This window comes from Sceloporus occidentalis, unplaced genomic scaffold, assembly GCF_023333645.1.
Source record: "Sceloporus occidentalis isolate IW3139 unplaced genomic scaffold, rSceOcc1.0.p SCAF_134, whole genome shotgun sequence".
Lineage (NCBI taxonomy): Eukaryota > Metazoa > Chordata > Lepidosauria > Squamata > Phrynosomatidae > Sceloporus > Sceloporus occidentalis.
In genome coordinates, this window is record NW_028317114.1 from 1,872,850 (window position 1) to 1,887,766 (window position 14,917).

General features: G+C 39.4%; 1 protein-coding gene across 7 annotated transcripts in view; it reads left to right on the plus strand.

Moving 5' to 3' along the window:
- Positions 1 to 14,917, plus strand: part of LOC149281360 (calcium uptake protein 1, mitochondrial) — an 85,122-nt gene that overhangs the window by 33,745 nt on the left and 36,460 nt on the right. For 3 of the 7 annotated variants that reach the window (XM_089499365.1, XM_089499368.1, XM_089499369.1), the window contains 3 exons: positions 5,237 to 5,351; positions 8,320 to 8,402; positions 13,111 to 13,308. The exons of 1 other annotated variant lie outside the window; for it this stretch is intronic. In XM_089499365.1, coding sequence (XP_089355491.1) covers positions 5,237 to 5,351; positions 8,320 to 8,402; positions 13,111 to 13,308 — 396 coding nt within the window. Of the gene's footprint in view, positions 1 to 3,477; positions 3,484 to 5,236; positions 5,352 to 8,319; positions 8,403 to 13,110; positions 13,309 to 14,917 lie in introns of all 7 variants that reach the window. 3 more of the 7 variants (XM_089499364.1, XM_089499367.1, XM_089499370.1) reach the window with 2 other exon arrangements.

The following is a 14,917-nucleotide window of genomic DNA, read 5'->3' on the forward strand; positions in this document are numbered from 1 at the left end:
GTTTCCTTTGTGAAGGTGTAAGTTCCGTATACTATTACCTAAATGTAATTGTAACAAAACTTCAGTTAAGTAAACTCGATAAATCGCATATTAGCATGCTGAAACCAGAAATGCTTTTGGAAAATGTTTTTCTCAATAGCATTTATCTGGTTTCCTTTTCTATAGAATGTATTTACATGGAAGTCCACTATCCTCTTAAAAGTTGTTTCCCTGCCAAAATGATGCAGATGGACAGTCTGAGTTTTCCATAAGATATACCACTAATACCTATGGCTAATGATACAGTTATATGAAAACTGACAATCATTGTACTATGTTCCATATTTCCTCAAAAAAGGACAATATGTTATTGATTAATGGGCTTTTGTTGACCCCTTTGGGATTAAGACAATCATTTTAACATATTGGAATCTGTTCACCTAAGAGGGAGGTGTACATTTTCCAGATATCTGGACTAATAAAAAAAATACACAGATTTTTTGGCTTAAGTTTCTACTGCTGGTCAGCCTTGCTTGGTTCATTGGTTGCTTGGCTATTTTTAAAAGCCTAGAAAAATATTGATCAGTGTTTTTCACTTAATGCAAACATGGATCAACTATTCTTTTGTTATGGGAGCTTTACATGGCTTACTTAGAACAGCACAGGCGCTAATGGAGCTTACTGGGTATGGTTGCTTAAAATGTTTGGCCATTGTCTAGCATTAGCTCAAATGCTTGTTATATGAAGCCGAAGACTGTTTGTAACTCACACGCACACGTCTGTTGGGGAAGAAATCAGCAGCTGTACAACTTTGATTATATATGAAGTTACTAGGATTTAGGAGTTTTAGTTAACAGTAAATTTACCTGTAGCGACCAGTGTCAGGCAGCTGCTGCTAAGGCAAATAAAATCATGGGGTGCATCAAAAGGGGCATAGATGCCCACGACAAGGAAATAATTCTACCATTGTACAAGTCACTAGTCAGACCACACATGGAATACTGTGTACAGTACTGGGCACCAGTGTGCAAGAAAGATATAGTGGAGCTGGAGAGGGTTCAAAGATGGGCAACCAGAGTAATAAGGGGAATAGGAGGACTACAGTACCCAGAAAGATTATCAGAATTGGGGTTATTTAGTTTGGAAAAAAGACGGTTTAGGGGGGACTTAATAACTGTGTATAAATATATAAGGGGGCAGTACAGAGATCACTCCCAGGACCTATTTATACCCAGGACTGTATCTATAACAAGGGGACATCCTCTACGGCTGGAGGAAAGAAGGTTTCTACACCAGTACAGACGGGGGTTCTTTACAGTAAGAGCGGTGAGATTATGGAACTCTCTGCCAGAGGAAGTGGTAATGGTAAACTCAATAAAAGAGTTCAAAAGGAGCCTGGACGTGTTTCTTGAAAGCAATAATATTACAAGTTATGGATATTAGATTAATAGGGGCAAAACGTTGATCCAGGGATTTATTCTGATTGCCATATTTGGAGTCGGGAAGGAATTTTCCCCCTGGTATGGGGCAATTGGCATCTGCTTCATAAGGGTTTTTTGCCTTCCTCTGGACAAGTAGGGACACAATATGTATATAGGTTGAACTTGATGGACTTTGGGCTTTTTTCAACCTTATGAACTATGTTACTATCTACTGTGTTGAATGTAACATTTTTATAACAATACCCAGCGTTGGAAACCCTATTTCTAATTAAATTACTAAAACATAATGCAAATCTCGAGAGAGAACGCTCAAATGCTCGACGTGATGCTCAGATGAACACTAGCTACCAATTCAGCGTCCTCATTTACTTGCTTTAGCTCAGTTGTGTTTTGGGAAGCAAAAAATCGAATCTGGTTTAGGATGTAGTATCACCTGAAATGGGGATCAGGGACCATAGCAATAATAATTGTTATGAGCAACTTTTTTGTTCTTGGAGCTAAAGGTCTGTTCAATACATCTCAGGTATTGATATAAAGTCGTAGCAGTAGTTTCTAACATCAAAAGATAGTCAGATTTCATCTCAAATGAATAACCTGAACAGTGCTTCAGATATAACTTCATTTTGTACCTTTATAATGGCAGCCTGGCACAGGTGTTATGTAATAATGTATCCCACTTCACACCCCCGCTTCTAAAACACAGCAGAGCTTATCCTATTGTTCAGCAGATAATGGTCAGTTTGGAATCTGCTCTCTGTCACACTGTTACAGGCCCATTCTCCCTTCCTTGTCTACTAATAAATAATAAGTATTGGCTGTCATCACGTGTTGCCACGAAAAATGTGAACATAGCTCTCAAATTAAGCCTTGAGTTCCAGTATATCCCACTAACTGAAAACGCAATAATTTGTCACCTTAACATACTGAAATGAAAATAAAAAACCTCATTTATATTATGTTTATATATTTGTTGCCAAATTTATTAGGGTGAGAAGCGCAGACAGTTTTTGTTTTTTGTATACATTGTACAGCCAATACACTGTATTTGCAGCATGCTTACACCTGTTTGGTAGGCCTCGTATTATACATTTGTATTATTAGAGCCTGAGACTAGCTCAGCGCACCGACATTTTTTCTTTTGCCTGTCTGCACATATTTGAGGTTGTTGGTTGCAGTCTGGTTGCAGCTTTCTGTCCAACACATTAATAAGGTTTTGGTAGCAGTATAAACTGCTTTGTGTGTCCACTATGTAGGAGGTGAGCGTAGGTTCTCACCCTATTGAGAGTGTGCCTTCACGTGGCGGGTGAGCTTAATTATGCTTTGGCCAATTCATATAACCAAAACCTCTCATTTATATTATGTTTATATATTTGCTGCTAACATATTAAAAAATGCAAGAATTACTTTTCTCACCCCTGCCATTTTGATACTGTTAACTTTTTCAGCCCTACCCCCATATCATTATTCAAATTACCATATAACCATAATCCCCCTACTGTCATTATTCCCTCACATTGTCTACCCTTTTATTAATTTATTTCCATGTTAGATCCCCTTTCTTACCAATTCCTTTGTATGCTTTAAGACCTGAAGACACAACACATTCTAAGGAAAAGTAGCCCAGTGACACATAGTGTTAACATTTTAATAATGCAAAATCATAAATCTCTGGCAGGATCATTAAATTATAACTTTCTACTGGGACCCTCGGCTTTCGGGGAGGACTTATAGTCATAGTTGTGAGTTTGTATATGATTAACCTACCTCTTGGTGTCTTTGCATCTTTGATATATAGGTATATCTATTTATATACAATTCAGTGTGCAACATAAAGTGTGTATTTAATTGGGTCTATATCACATTCCAGTGACTAAAATCACTTAGTTTAGCTGTTATTAGAGTCCCACATTGAAATGGAGCCTACACATTTGTATCTCTGACCTTTTAGAAATTCCAGCCACATGGGTACCTTTATCAGTGATGCTTATTTGTCTTTATGTGTGTCACTATTTAACCATTTTTTTCCTTTATTTGAATATGATTGGATCTTCGCCAGACAGAGGTAACCAATGGGTATAATCTGACAACTGGGCCCTGGTGTGGTGTTGAGTTTGTTATGTGTTCTCCTACTGACTTTCAGTGCTTGTGATGTACAATGCCTGCTTTGGCAAATGCATGACGCAGTTACCTTTTTTTGGTTTGTGACTTCAATATATTTAGTTTATTAAGTCCACCTTCTGTGGTTTCTATATGAGCGTATGTCAGTATTTGTTTGAGATTTTGTCTCAATTTTTGTGAACTGGAACCTCTCTTAGCTTTTTAAACATTTGCATTATAAAATGGATCCCCTGTGTTCTTATCAATTACGTAGCTAAACTATTATATAGCCTTTTCTACCTGAAAATGCAAATTGATGGTGGTTTTTGGTCAAACATACTAGTACTAGTACAGTACTATATCAAGTATAATACAAATACATTACACAGTTCCCTCCACTAATATTGGCTCCATTCAAATGTTATGAATTAACAGGGAAGGGGCAGTGTGTCTATATTGTCTCAACACACTGTGAAGAGGGAGGTTCGTGTAGCCATAAAATCTCCAAGAATTAGAGTTTCGCAGAAGTCGGTTGTGCCTTGGGGTCAGAAAGTTTCCAACTACAATCCAATGTCGCCTACATCACCACAAGCTGATTGGAAGGGTTAAAAGAAAAAAGTCTTTACTCTCATGCAAAAACAAACTCAACCATCACTACACTACTGGAACTTCAAAAGGGATAAGATTACATAGTTACATATTATATAAGGTTGAAAAAAGACCTAAGTCCATCAAGTTCAACCCTTCTACCTAACCTTCCTATTCTTGATCCAAAAGAAGGCAAAAAAAACACCTAATTAAGCTACTTCAAATTCTATGGTTCGATGAAACCAAATTAGAGCTTTTTGACAATTAACACAAGAGGTGGGTTTAGCACACACAGAAAGGTAGCTAAATGTGAAAGTACCTCATCTTCACAGTTACATATGGTGGTGGCTTTTTAATGTTTTGGTACAGTCAGGACCTGGGCATTTTGTTAGGATGCATGGCATCATGGACTCTACCAAATATTTACACATATTAAATAATTACCTGACTGCCTCTACCAGAAAGCTTGAAATGGGCTGTAATTTAAAACATACATCAAAATCAGCACAAACATTGTTTACTGACCATAAAATCAAGGTCCTACAATGGCCATCCCAGTCCCCTAACGTGATCCCCATAGAAAACCTGTGCGGTGAACGAAGAGGCAAGTCCAACGGCGTTGACCTCGAAATTTGAAGTATCTGGAGAGATTCTGTATGGAGCAATAGTTTCGGATCCCTTGCCATGTATTCTCTAACCTCATCAGGCATTATAGCAGAAGACTTAGAGCTGTTATCTTGGCAAAGGAACGTCGCACAATATGTTGACTAAAAGGGTGCCAATAATTTTGCCACAGACATATTTCACATTTTTTGTTAAACCTGTGCTGTGTTTGCGAAAAAAAAGGTTAAACAGACAATTTTCCATAACCTTCTTTGCCTGTATTTACCAGAGATGCCAATATCGGTGGAGGGCACTGTAATTGCCAAAAATACCCATAGTGCCACCTTCGTTTTTCTCACCATGCATGGTGACATTAATTCATCCAAAAATATTTGATTTACCAATCCAACATGTTTAAAAAAACAAACTAGGAGAGTAACTATCCAGATAAAAACTACTTTAACTGATTTGGGTGTTTGCTCAAGTTTAACACTTTTTTGGTATTATCTTCCTTTCATAATAAACAGAAAATCTCCCAAGAAAGAGAAAAGTTTGCAGATGAAGACAGCATCTTCTTCACGTTGGGGGAATGTGGCCTGATCTCTTTCTCAGATTATATTTTCCTGACAACAGTTCTTTCTAGTGAGTATACCACTGGTCCTCACCCGGGTCTGGCATTTTATAAGAAATTTAAAAAGAAATCTATTTCCAAACAATGTGAGACTAGTTGATGTATTTTTTAAAACAAATAAAATCTTATAAATTGTCCTTTATGGAATATAATATGCTATTTTGTATAAATTAATTTATGTAGCCAACGAGTTTCTTGATAACATGTAGCTTCCTGATGGATAACTCAATATGGGGTGGTAGTTATTGTATAGTATATATATGCCTTTGCAATTTTACTTGAGGTTCTGAACTCCTCTCAACTGCAGTAAATATCTTTTTTTATTACTTTGCCTAAATAAAATGCTTTTCATTGTAGTTTTAATTTAGGTATTTGTTGACCAAATATAAGAATTAGAGATTGTTTCTATTTTTGAGAAAATCCATAAATGAATAAGAACACCTGCTGGGTGTTCTGTCCTCTGTTAAAACAGAGTTCAGAAACATGATGGAACGTGTCCAAGGCGTCAGCTGTATCCTTTTGCCTGTCCCAAACCGATTTCTGTGGCGGCTGCTATCTGGCTGCCAGCAGTGTATGATCCTTTCAAAGCTTTATACCTCTCCCAGAAATTGGAGCATGCTCAGCGGCATGCCTTTTCTGAAAACAAGCCAGACTCTCTCATAAAAAGCTACTAAACTGGTTAGTGAAAAACACTGAAGGACAAGCTGACAATCAAAACAGCTAAAAAAGTACAGAGTATCCAAATTGTGTATCAAAAAAAATGCTTTTTTTACTTAATTCCTATACAATTTGTAAGTCATCTCATTCCTCAGCCGACATCACTGTTTGCAAACCTCACTCAAGAAATACAATGTAATTTATTATTAATACAGTTAGGTAAAGACTGTGGAGGATCATGGAGAGACATGCCAAGATTTTTGAGAGACAAGTAATTTTTTCCAGTGGAGACCTCAACAAGAGACAAATAATAACAGAGTTTGTAATTGCTGCATGGAAGTATAGGACATCATTATAAGCTTCACATTTTAATACACCCTATTTTGTTAAATGGGTCCAAAAAAGTCCAAATGACACTGCCTGTTGCAGTTGCGATAGTAGGATGTTTTAGTACATCAGGCTCAAAGACCATTGAACATTAAATAATAAACACACAGGCACCTGCCTAAGGGAGCTGTACAAGATAAGTTAGTACAAATGTACCATCTCTGCAGGGTTTGCATCTGTTACAGAGTGCTACGTTTTTAAAAGGACTGAAAACAATGAAAAACAAAGCCACTTTAGGACCAGTGCAGTAAGCTTATATTTTTCAGGTTATATTCTAGGATAAAGGGCAGATGCTACTCTTTTGGAGCATCTCCGTTACAATCTTTTGTCTGATTAATCCCAGTGGTGCTCTTACATGGTTAGATTGTCTTGGTGGGCCGATGAGTCCATTTTTTTGATTTTATTTTGTGATATTAAATCGGTAGATTGATTTGTTTTAATGTTATAGCAAAAATGTGATTAAAACATTCTTCTTTCAAAGGTTAATGTTTTTTTATTATTATTGAATGTCAATATATACTGTATATACACTCATTGGCCACTTTATTAGGTGCACCTGTTCAATTGCTTATTAACACAAATAGCTAATCTGCCAATCACAAGGCAGCAACTCAATGCATTTAGGCATGTAGATGTGGTCAAGACAACTTGCTAAAGTTGAAACCGAGCATCAGAATGGGGAAGGAAGGGGATTTAAGTGACTGTGAACGTTGCATGGTTGTTGGTTCCATACGGGGGCACACAACTATTTTTAGGGTTTACAGAGAATGGTCTGAAAAAGAGAAAATATCCAGTGAGCAGCAGTTGTGTGGACGAAATGCCTTGTTAATGTATGAGGTCAGAGGGGAATGGGCAGATCACGTCGAACCTTCAAGCAGATTGGTCTACAGCAGCAGAAGACCACACCGGGTGCCACTCCTGTTGGCTAAGAACAGGAAACGGAGGCTACAATTCGCACAGGCTTACCAAATTTGAACAATGGAAGACTGGAAGAGAGTTGCCTGGTCTGATGAGTCTCGATTGCATGGATCCATCCTGTGTTGTATCAACGGTTCAGGCTGGTGGTGTAATGGTGTGGGGGACATTTTCCTGGCATGCTTGGGGCCCCTTATTACCAATTGAGCATCGTTTAAATGCGACAGCCTACTTGCATATTGTTGCTGACCATATCCATCCCTTTATGACCACAGTGTACCCATCTTCTGATGGCTACTTACAGCGGGATAATGCCCCATGTCACAAAGCTCACATCATCTCAAACTGGTTTCTTGAACATGACAATGAGTTCACTGTACTCCAATGGCCTCCACAGTCACCAGTCACCAATCTCAATCCAATAGAGCACCTTTGGGATGTGGTGGAACGGGAGATTTGCATCTTAGATGAGCAGCCGTAAAATCTCCAACAACTGCGTGATGCCATCATGTCCATATGGACCAAAATCTCTGAGGAATGTTTCCAGCACCTTTTTTTCTTTACAAGATTTAATTCCTCTTTTATTATTTTTTTGGACTGTAGTGTACTACTGTATAGTTGTGCCAGATTCAGTGTATATGTGTGCATAGTGTGTTAGATTGTGTATTTTTATATATGTATAGTGTTAGCCAATGTATGTATGTTACCGAATGGTTATGTATGTTACAGTATGGCATTAGTATGAGTGTGTATATCGGCATTTAAGATGATGGTAATAGTTAAACATGCAAGCTTGAGCCTTTATGCTAGGGTATAAAGGTTTTCCATATTTTAGGGGTATTTTTGGCAGGTAATGAAAACAAGCTGAATTAACTATTTTAGATGAAGGGCCAGCTTGGCCATGGTTGGACGTTCATTGTTCGTAGTTGATTCATTGAAGTGAGATTTTCAATTTTGCCATAACACATTAAACCTTCTCTTAGGAGGAACTCTAATATGATTTTCTTTTATTCTGTATAGCTCCACAGAGGAACTTTGAGATTGCTTTCAAAATGTTTGACTTGAATGGAGATGGTGAAGTGGATATGGAAGAATTTGAACAGGTAGGTTTGGCTTATTTTATTACAAACAATTTTTCCCAGTATAATTGTTTAAACCTCTATACTCGTAGATTATGGTGCACCATATAACTGCAGGTTTAAATAGGCTTTCATACTCTTAGAGGTGGGCAAATCTGATTTTTTGAGTATTTGGCAAACTGAAAAAATGTCCCCAGACCAATTCATGCTATTTTGATCATGCCTCGTTCAGTTCTAACCTATGTAATGTTGACAAAAGCAACGTTTGCTGGTAAAACCTTTGCAACCCTAAATGCGGCGCACCGGGCTGATGCACAGTTTAAGAAAGGACTGCATGTTACAGTTTCCACAACAACAACTCCCCACAAAAGCCCCAAGTAAATATCACACACAATCAATGCATTATGTCGGAGGAAGTGTTTCGAAAGGTGTGTGATTTCTCTTTCAAGGATCATTTTCAAAACTTTTTTCCCACAGTGTACTCAAACATTGGAGTAACAATTTATATGGCTATTATATGGTCTATGGATTATATGTCACAATTATCCACTAATTTCAGACCATCTAAAGGAAAATCTAGATGATTTTAGAAGCAATAATGATTAGATATAACTTTTTACAGGCTTGATAGAAAAGGGAAATTGGTGATTGTATCATCACATAGCTGGGAATCACAAAAAGTAACGATCACAAAGAAGAGCCAGCTCTACCATCAGAGAATGTTGTAGAAAGCCTAGAAATCCCTGGCTGTCTCTGACTAAATGGGTTTATGACAAGGGTGGATCCAGAGCCTGACCTCTGGAGGGGCTCTCACACTAACCCACACCCAGATACTTACACCAACACAACTAGACACTCAGCACTAACACAAACATTCAGAAACTCTCAGCACTAACACACACAAGACACCCACACAAACACACTAACATAACCAAAGACATGTTCACACACTAAAATACCCCCACTAACATACCCAAACACACATGTTCACACAATAAGATACCCACATACACGCACCCTAATATACCCTGACAAAGACACATGTTCATGGACCAACATACCCAGATAAACACATGATGTACCCAGCACACACACAGACATACATACCTAAATACACACTGCCATGCGTACCCAGGAAGGCACATGTGTTTACACTACCATGCGTACCCGGCCATAACTGTGTTAGCATTCCAGATATACCTACATACATATACACAGTGTGCCAGATTATTGTGTGTTGCTTTCATATTTTAACATCTCTCCACATAACAGTAATGACCTTTACCTTAACATAAACGTACTGACACATCAAATAGAGTTTTCTTGGTGTCGCAACACATGGCACTTTCAAGCATATTCCTCAGGCTTTCTGATAAGCCACAAAATGTCATTTTCCCAATTACAGAGCCGAGTCCTAGAAATAAGAGGTTTTGATGTGGTTATAACAATATCCGCTCCTGATCTTTTTATTCTATGCACTTTCTCCAGTTCTTTTATTACTGGCAAAATTCTATGGCCACAATGCACTCTTGACGTTATTCATTTAGATAATGCTGTTCTGCTCTCCACATAATGTAAGATTCCTTCATTTGTATGGCTTCTATACAAATGAAATATTGGAATTTCTGTAAAATATATTTCTGCCAAAACTTGTTTAATGTACACTAACTGGCCACTTTTTTTAGGTACACCTGTTCAATTGATTAACACAAATAGCTTATCAGCCAATCACATGGCAGCAACTCAATTCATTTAGGCATGTAGACGTGGTCAAGAAAACTTGCTGAAGTTCAAACCGAGCATCAGAATGGGGAAGAAAGGAGATTTTAAGTGACTTTGAACGTGGCATGGTTGTTGGTTCCAGACGAGCTGTGATTTTCACGCACAACCATCACTAGCGTTTACAGAGAAAAAGAGAAAATATCCAGTGAGCGGCAGTTGTGTGGACGAAAATGCCTTGTTGAGGTGAGAGGAGAACGGGCAGACTGGTTCGAGATGACAGAAAGTCAACAGTAACTCAAATAACGCTCATTACAACCAAGGTATGCAGAATACCGTCTCTGAACGCACAACGCGTCGAACCTTGAAGCAGATGGGCTACAGCAGCAGAAGACCACACCGGGTGCCACTCCTGTCAGCTAAGGACAGGTAACTGAGGCTACAATTTGCACAGACTGACCAAAATTGGACACTGGAAGAACGTTGTCTGGTCTGAAGAGTCTCGATTCCAGCTGCGACATTCAGATGGCAGAGTCCAGGGGCAGGCTTGGCAGGGGGGCAATTGCCCCCCAGGCCGCCCTGAATCTACATTAAACGGCCGCGCATGCGCCCATTTAAGCGGCCGATACGGCCACACCAGGGCCATCTTTAACGACCACAGCATCTGCGGTAGGCCGGCCGAACTGGCCGGCACACCGAAATGCCATTGCAGCCAATGTGGCTGTGACTCTTAAAGCGGCCAGCGTGTCTTACGGCCGCTTTAAGAGTCACAGCCACATCAGCTGCAATGGTTAATCATTAAGCGGCCGTAAGACACGCTGGCCGCTTTAAAATCATTAAGTGGCCAGCGTGCCTGCACAGTGCCGCCCAGTGTCCTGTGTGACTCCGCCCCCTTGAGCGGCACGTCACATCGTCAATGTGATGGGCCGCTCAAGGGGGCGGAGTCACATGGAACAGCTCCTCGTGACAGCTAAAAGAGCACGTTGGAGCACAGCAGCAGTGAAGGATGGCAGCAAAAACGTAAGTATTAAAAAAAAAATAGTTGGGGGGGCTGTATTGGGACAACAATTAAATGCAAAATGGGGGTGGCTAGGGGGTATAAGTACACAACAGGGTGGTTGGGGCACCACATAAATCAATACACAAAGGTGGGGGGCTGGGTTCAAATTACATGGGTCAGTCATTAACAATGCAAAGGGGGGCATCAATACACAAGGGAGGGGGCTGGCTGGGGACATCACATAAATCAATACACAAGGGTGTTGGGGCATAATGTACAAAGGGGGCTGGCTGTGGGCACAAATCCACATTGAGCAATACACAAGGGGCATAATGTACAAAGGGGTCTGGCTGGGGGCACAAATCCACATGGGGCAATACACAAGGGTATGGGGGGGAAATACATTAAAACCAAAGGGGGGGGCTGGCTGGGCATCAATACACAAGGAGAAAAAACAACAAACCATTGTGGAAAGCATTTTGGATGTGGGTGTCGGTGTCGCAGAGCCTGTCCTGGTGTGTGTGTGTGTGTGTGTGTGTGTGTGTGTGTGTTTGGGTGTCGGTGTGGCAGAGCCTGTCCTGGTGTGTGTTTGGATGTTGATTTGGCAGAGCCTGTCCTGATGTCTGTGTGTTTGGCTGTCTGTGTGGCAGGGCCTGTCATGGTGTGTGTGTTTGGGTGTCGGTGTTGCAGAGCTTGTACTGGTGTGTGTGTTTGGGTGTCGGTGTTGCAGAGCTTGTACTGGTGTCAGGGCAGGCTGTTTGGGGACAGAATTAGCTCACCCTGGGCTGTTTGGGCACAATGTTGGCTCACTCTGGACTGTAATTTGTTAATGTTATCTTGGTGCTGGTCGGGTTCTATGTGGGCATTGTGGACACCAGGGCTGGCTTTGGAGGTGTGCATCCTGTGATCTATGCCTGTAATTTAGGGGGTTTTATCTATACCTTTAATGCTTAGTTGTTATGTGATTTCCAGTTGATCTGTACCTGCAAAGCTGGGTTTGTGTGTTATTCTGCTATGCTATGTTTGCATACATTATTTATGTATACCTGCAAATACAGAGTTTGTATTTCTTATTCAGTTGAGCTATACATGCACATGCTGTTTACATGTGTTGTTTATTTGATCTATACCTGAACTACTGGGAGTAAGTAAAACAGAGGTGTGGCTTAGTGAATGAGGGACAAAGGGACTCTGGGGATAATTACAGGCAGGGGCCCAAGGAAATGCCTAGGGTCCAATTTTTCCATATTTAAATTTTATTTTGTTACAAAGATTAGCTGTTTTTTAATGTATTAAACATATTTTTTTTTACTCCCAGTCCCATCACATTACATCAATATGCGTTAGAAAATCAGGAAAAGATGGGCATGTATAGTGGGCTGATTCGGTGGCGCAACGGGCCACTTGACTAGACTTGCCCCCCAGGCTTTAGGCTGCCAGCCCTCCCCTGGCAGAGTCAGACTTTGGTGTAAACAACATGAAAGCATATATCTATCCTGCCTTGTATCAACAGTTCAGGCTGGTAGTGGTGGAATAATGGTGTTCTTTTCTGACTACAGTGTACCGATCTTCTGATGGCTACTTCCAGCAGGATAATGCACCATGTCACAAAGCTCACATCATCTTAAACTGATTTCTTGAACATGACAATGAGTTCACTGTACTCCAATGGCCTTCACAGTCACCAGATCTCAATCTAATAGAGCACCTTTGGCACAGCCGACAAATCTGCAGCAACCGCGTGTTGCCATCATGTCCGTTTGGATCAAAATAACTGTATACGAATGACTTCAGTGGTAGTGCTAATGAGCATGTGCAAGACATTTACATACTAATGCTTCCTGGTTTCACTGGAGGAAACAGTAGTCTATTCTATTTGCATGCAATAAAATGTTTTGGTATCCCTGTAAATTAGACTCCAATGTGCATTAGAAATAACATTAAAAAAAAATGAACAAGTGTGGACAGTATGTCTCTGCTGTCAGTTTCCTGATCTGACGTTTTATTTTTCAGGTTCAAAGTATCATTCGCTCTCAGACCAGTATGGGCATGCGTCACCGAGATCGTTCCACTACTGGTAACACCCTTAAGACTGGATTCAGCTCGGCTCTTACAACCTATTTCTTTGGCGCTGATCTCAAGGGGAAGTTGACCATCAAGAATTTTCTGGAATTTCAGAGGAAGCTACAGCATGATGTGTTAAAGCTAGAGGTCAGTCTCTAAAACCAAAACGGTATTGTTCCAAGACATGACATGACGTGTTCTCTCTCAGTTGTGGCTGTTGACAAAATGAGAACATTGTGAATTATAGAGTTCCCAAGCAATAAGAAAGTCCTGTGAACTAGTCCTGACCCCAAACAAGTAAGATCTAGAAATATAGCTGGTTTCAGATAATATGGAAAAGGAGACCTTGTAAGGCCAGTTATAACGAAAGGTTTATGGATATCCTTACTTGAGGTAAGATGGGTCCATAAAGTGCCTTTTTATTTCTCAAACAGCTTTTACAACCAGTCCTGGCAACATTGACCAACAGTAAAGATACAGCAGTTTCAGAATATTGCTAAGAACTAATACATGCCAGTATTTTCCTTGTGAAGAAAAGTCTGGAGTTTTTTTTGTTTGTTTTTTTAAGTCTCTAGTTAAAATGTTCAGAAATAATATAACACAGGATCTGGTTGCATATGCCAAAACTAAACATGCAAAAGATCACATTCATAATCCGCTCCCTTTTTCAGTTTAGACAAACTAGAACTGCTAATGCGGTTTATTTTACAGCTAGGGGGCTTTTCTCTGAGTAAAAACAGATGGCGTTGAGTGCCTTTTGTAACATGCTGAACTGATGAGTTTCCAAAAATAAGAATTATCACAAGATTGGCACACTGTGACTATATCTGGAAAGTCCTTTAGAAAAGTAGTATAGTGCGCTGTGTATTTTTCTGTGAGAAAAATTAAAATAAAAGCTCTGCTGATAGCTTTGTTAGCTTGGCTTTTTATCTGTCCTCTATGTCACGTTCAGCTCATGTTTTAATTCTTCAGAATAACTGATGAGACCCACACATTAATGATCTAGTGTGTTTTTTTCCCAATATTACATTTTCATGGTCTACAAGGCATTTTTCCGGTTCCGAGGACTTAAAGTCTACAATGTAAAAGAATTGGTATCAATTGCAAATACAAAATGAATGCATCACTTTGCTTGCAGTTTCAGAGACTATGCTAAATGTAATTCGATGTTAGGATAACAGTGAAAACCCTAATGGAATATATATACTTATGTTTTTGTGTGTTTAAAAAAAACAAAAAAAAACCTCTTTTCACTAAACACTCTTAGGATGATCATTGTACAGGTAGCGACAACCGGGAAAACCAAAAGTTTACATGTTTATTATTTGTTTACATGTTTACATATACTTTGGCTCTCCTCTTGGTTTATAGGATTGCCAGATATTACAGCACATTTTCTGTAAATTGCATTATATTTTCAATAAAAAATAAAACAAAAAACACATGAGTGTAGCTAAGCTCCATTCCAGCTTTATAATGATCATCATAAAATCAAGTAATTACTGTATATACCAATAGCTTTATCTCTTTTCAAGGTGCACTTAGTTAAGACGGTACAGCCAGTATAATGTTCCCAGTGTGGTGCACCAGCTTCTATACATAGTACTACTCAGACAAGGAATAGTATATTCTTTTTATTAATGCTTATTAAATAGCTGTGCACTTATAAATGCATGCATGCATGCTCTGGGGTTGTTCATATTCACAGTTTTAGCACTTTTTAGTGGTGTTTAAAAAGAAATAGTTTTTAAGATCC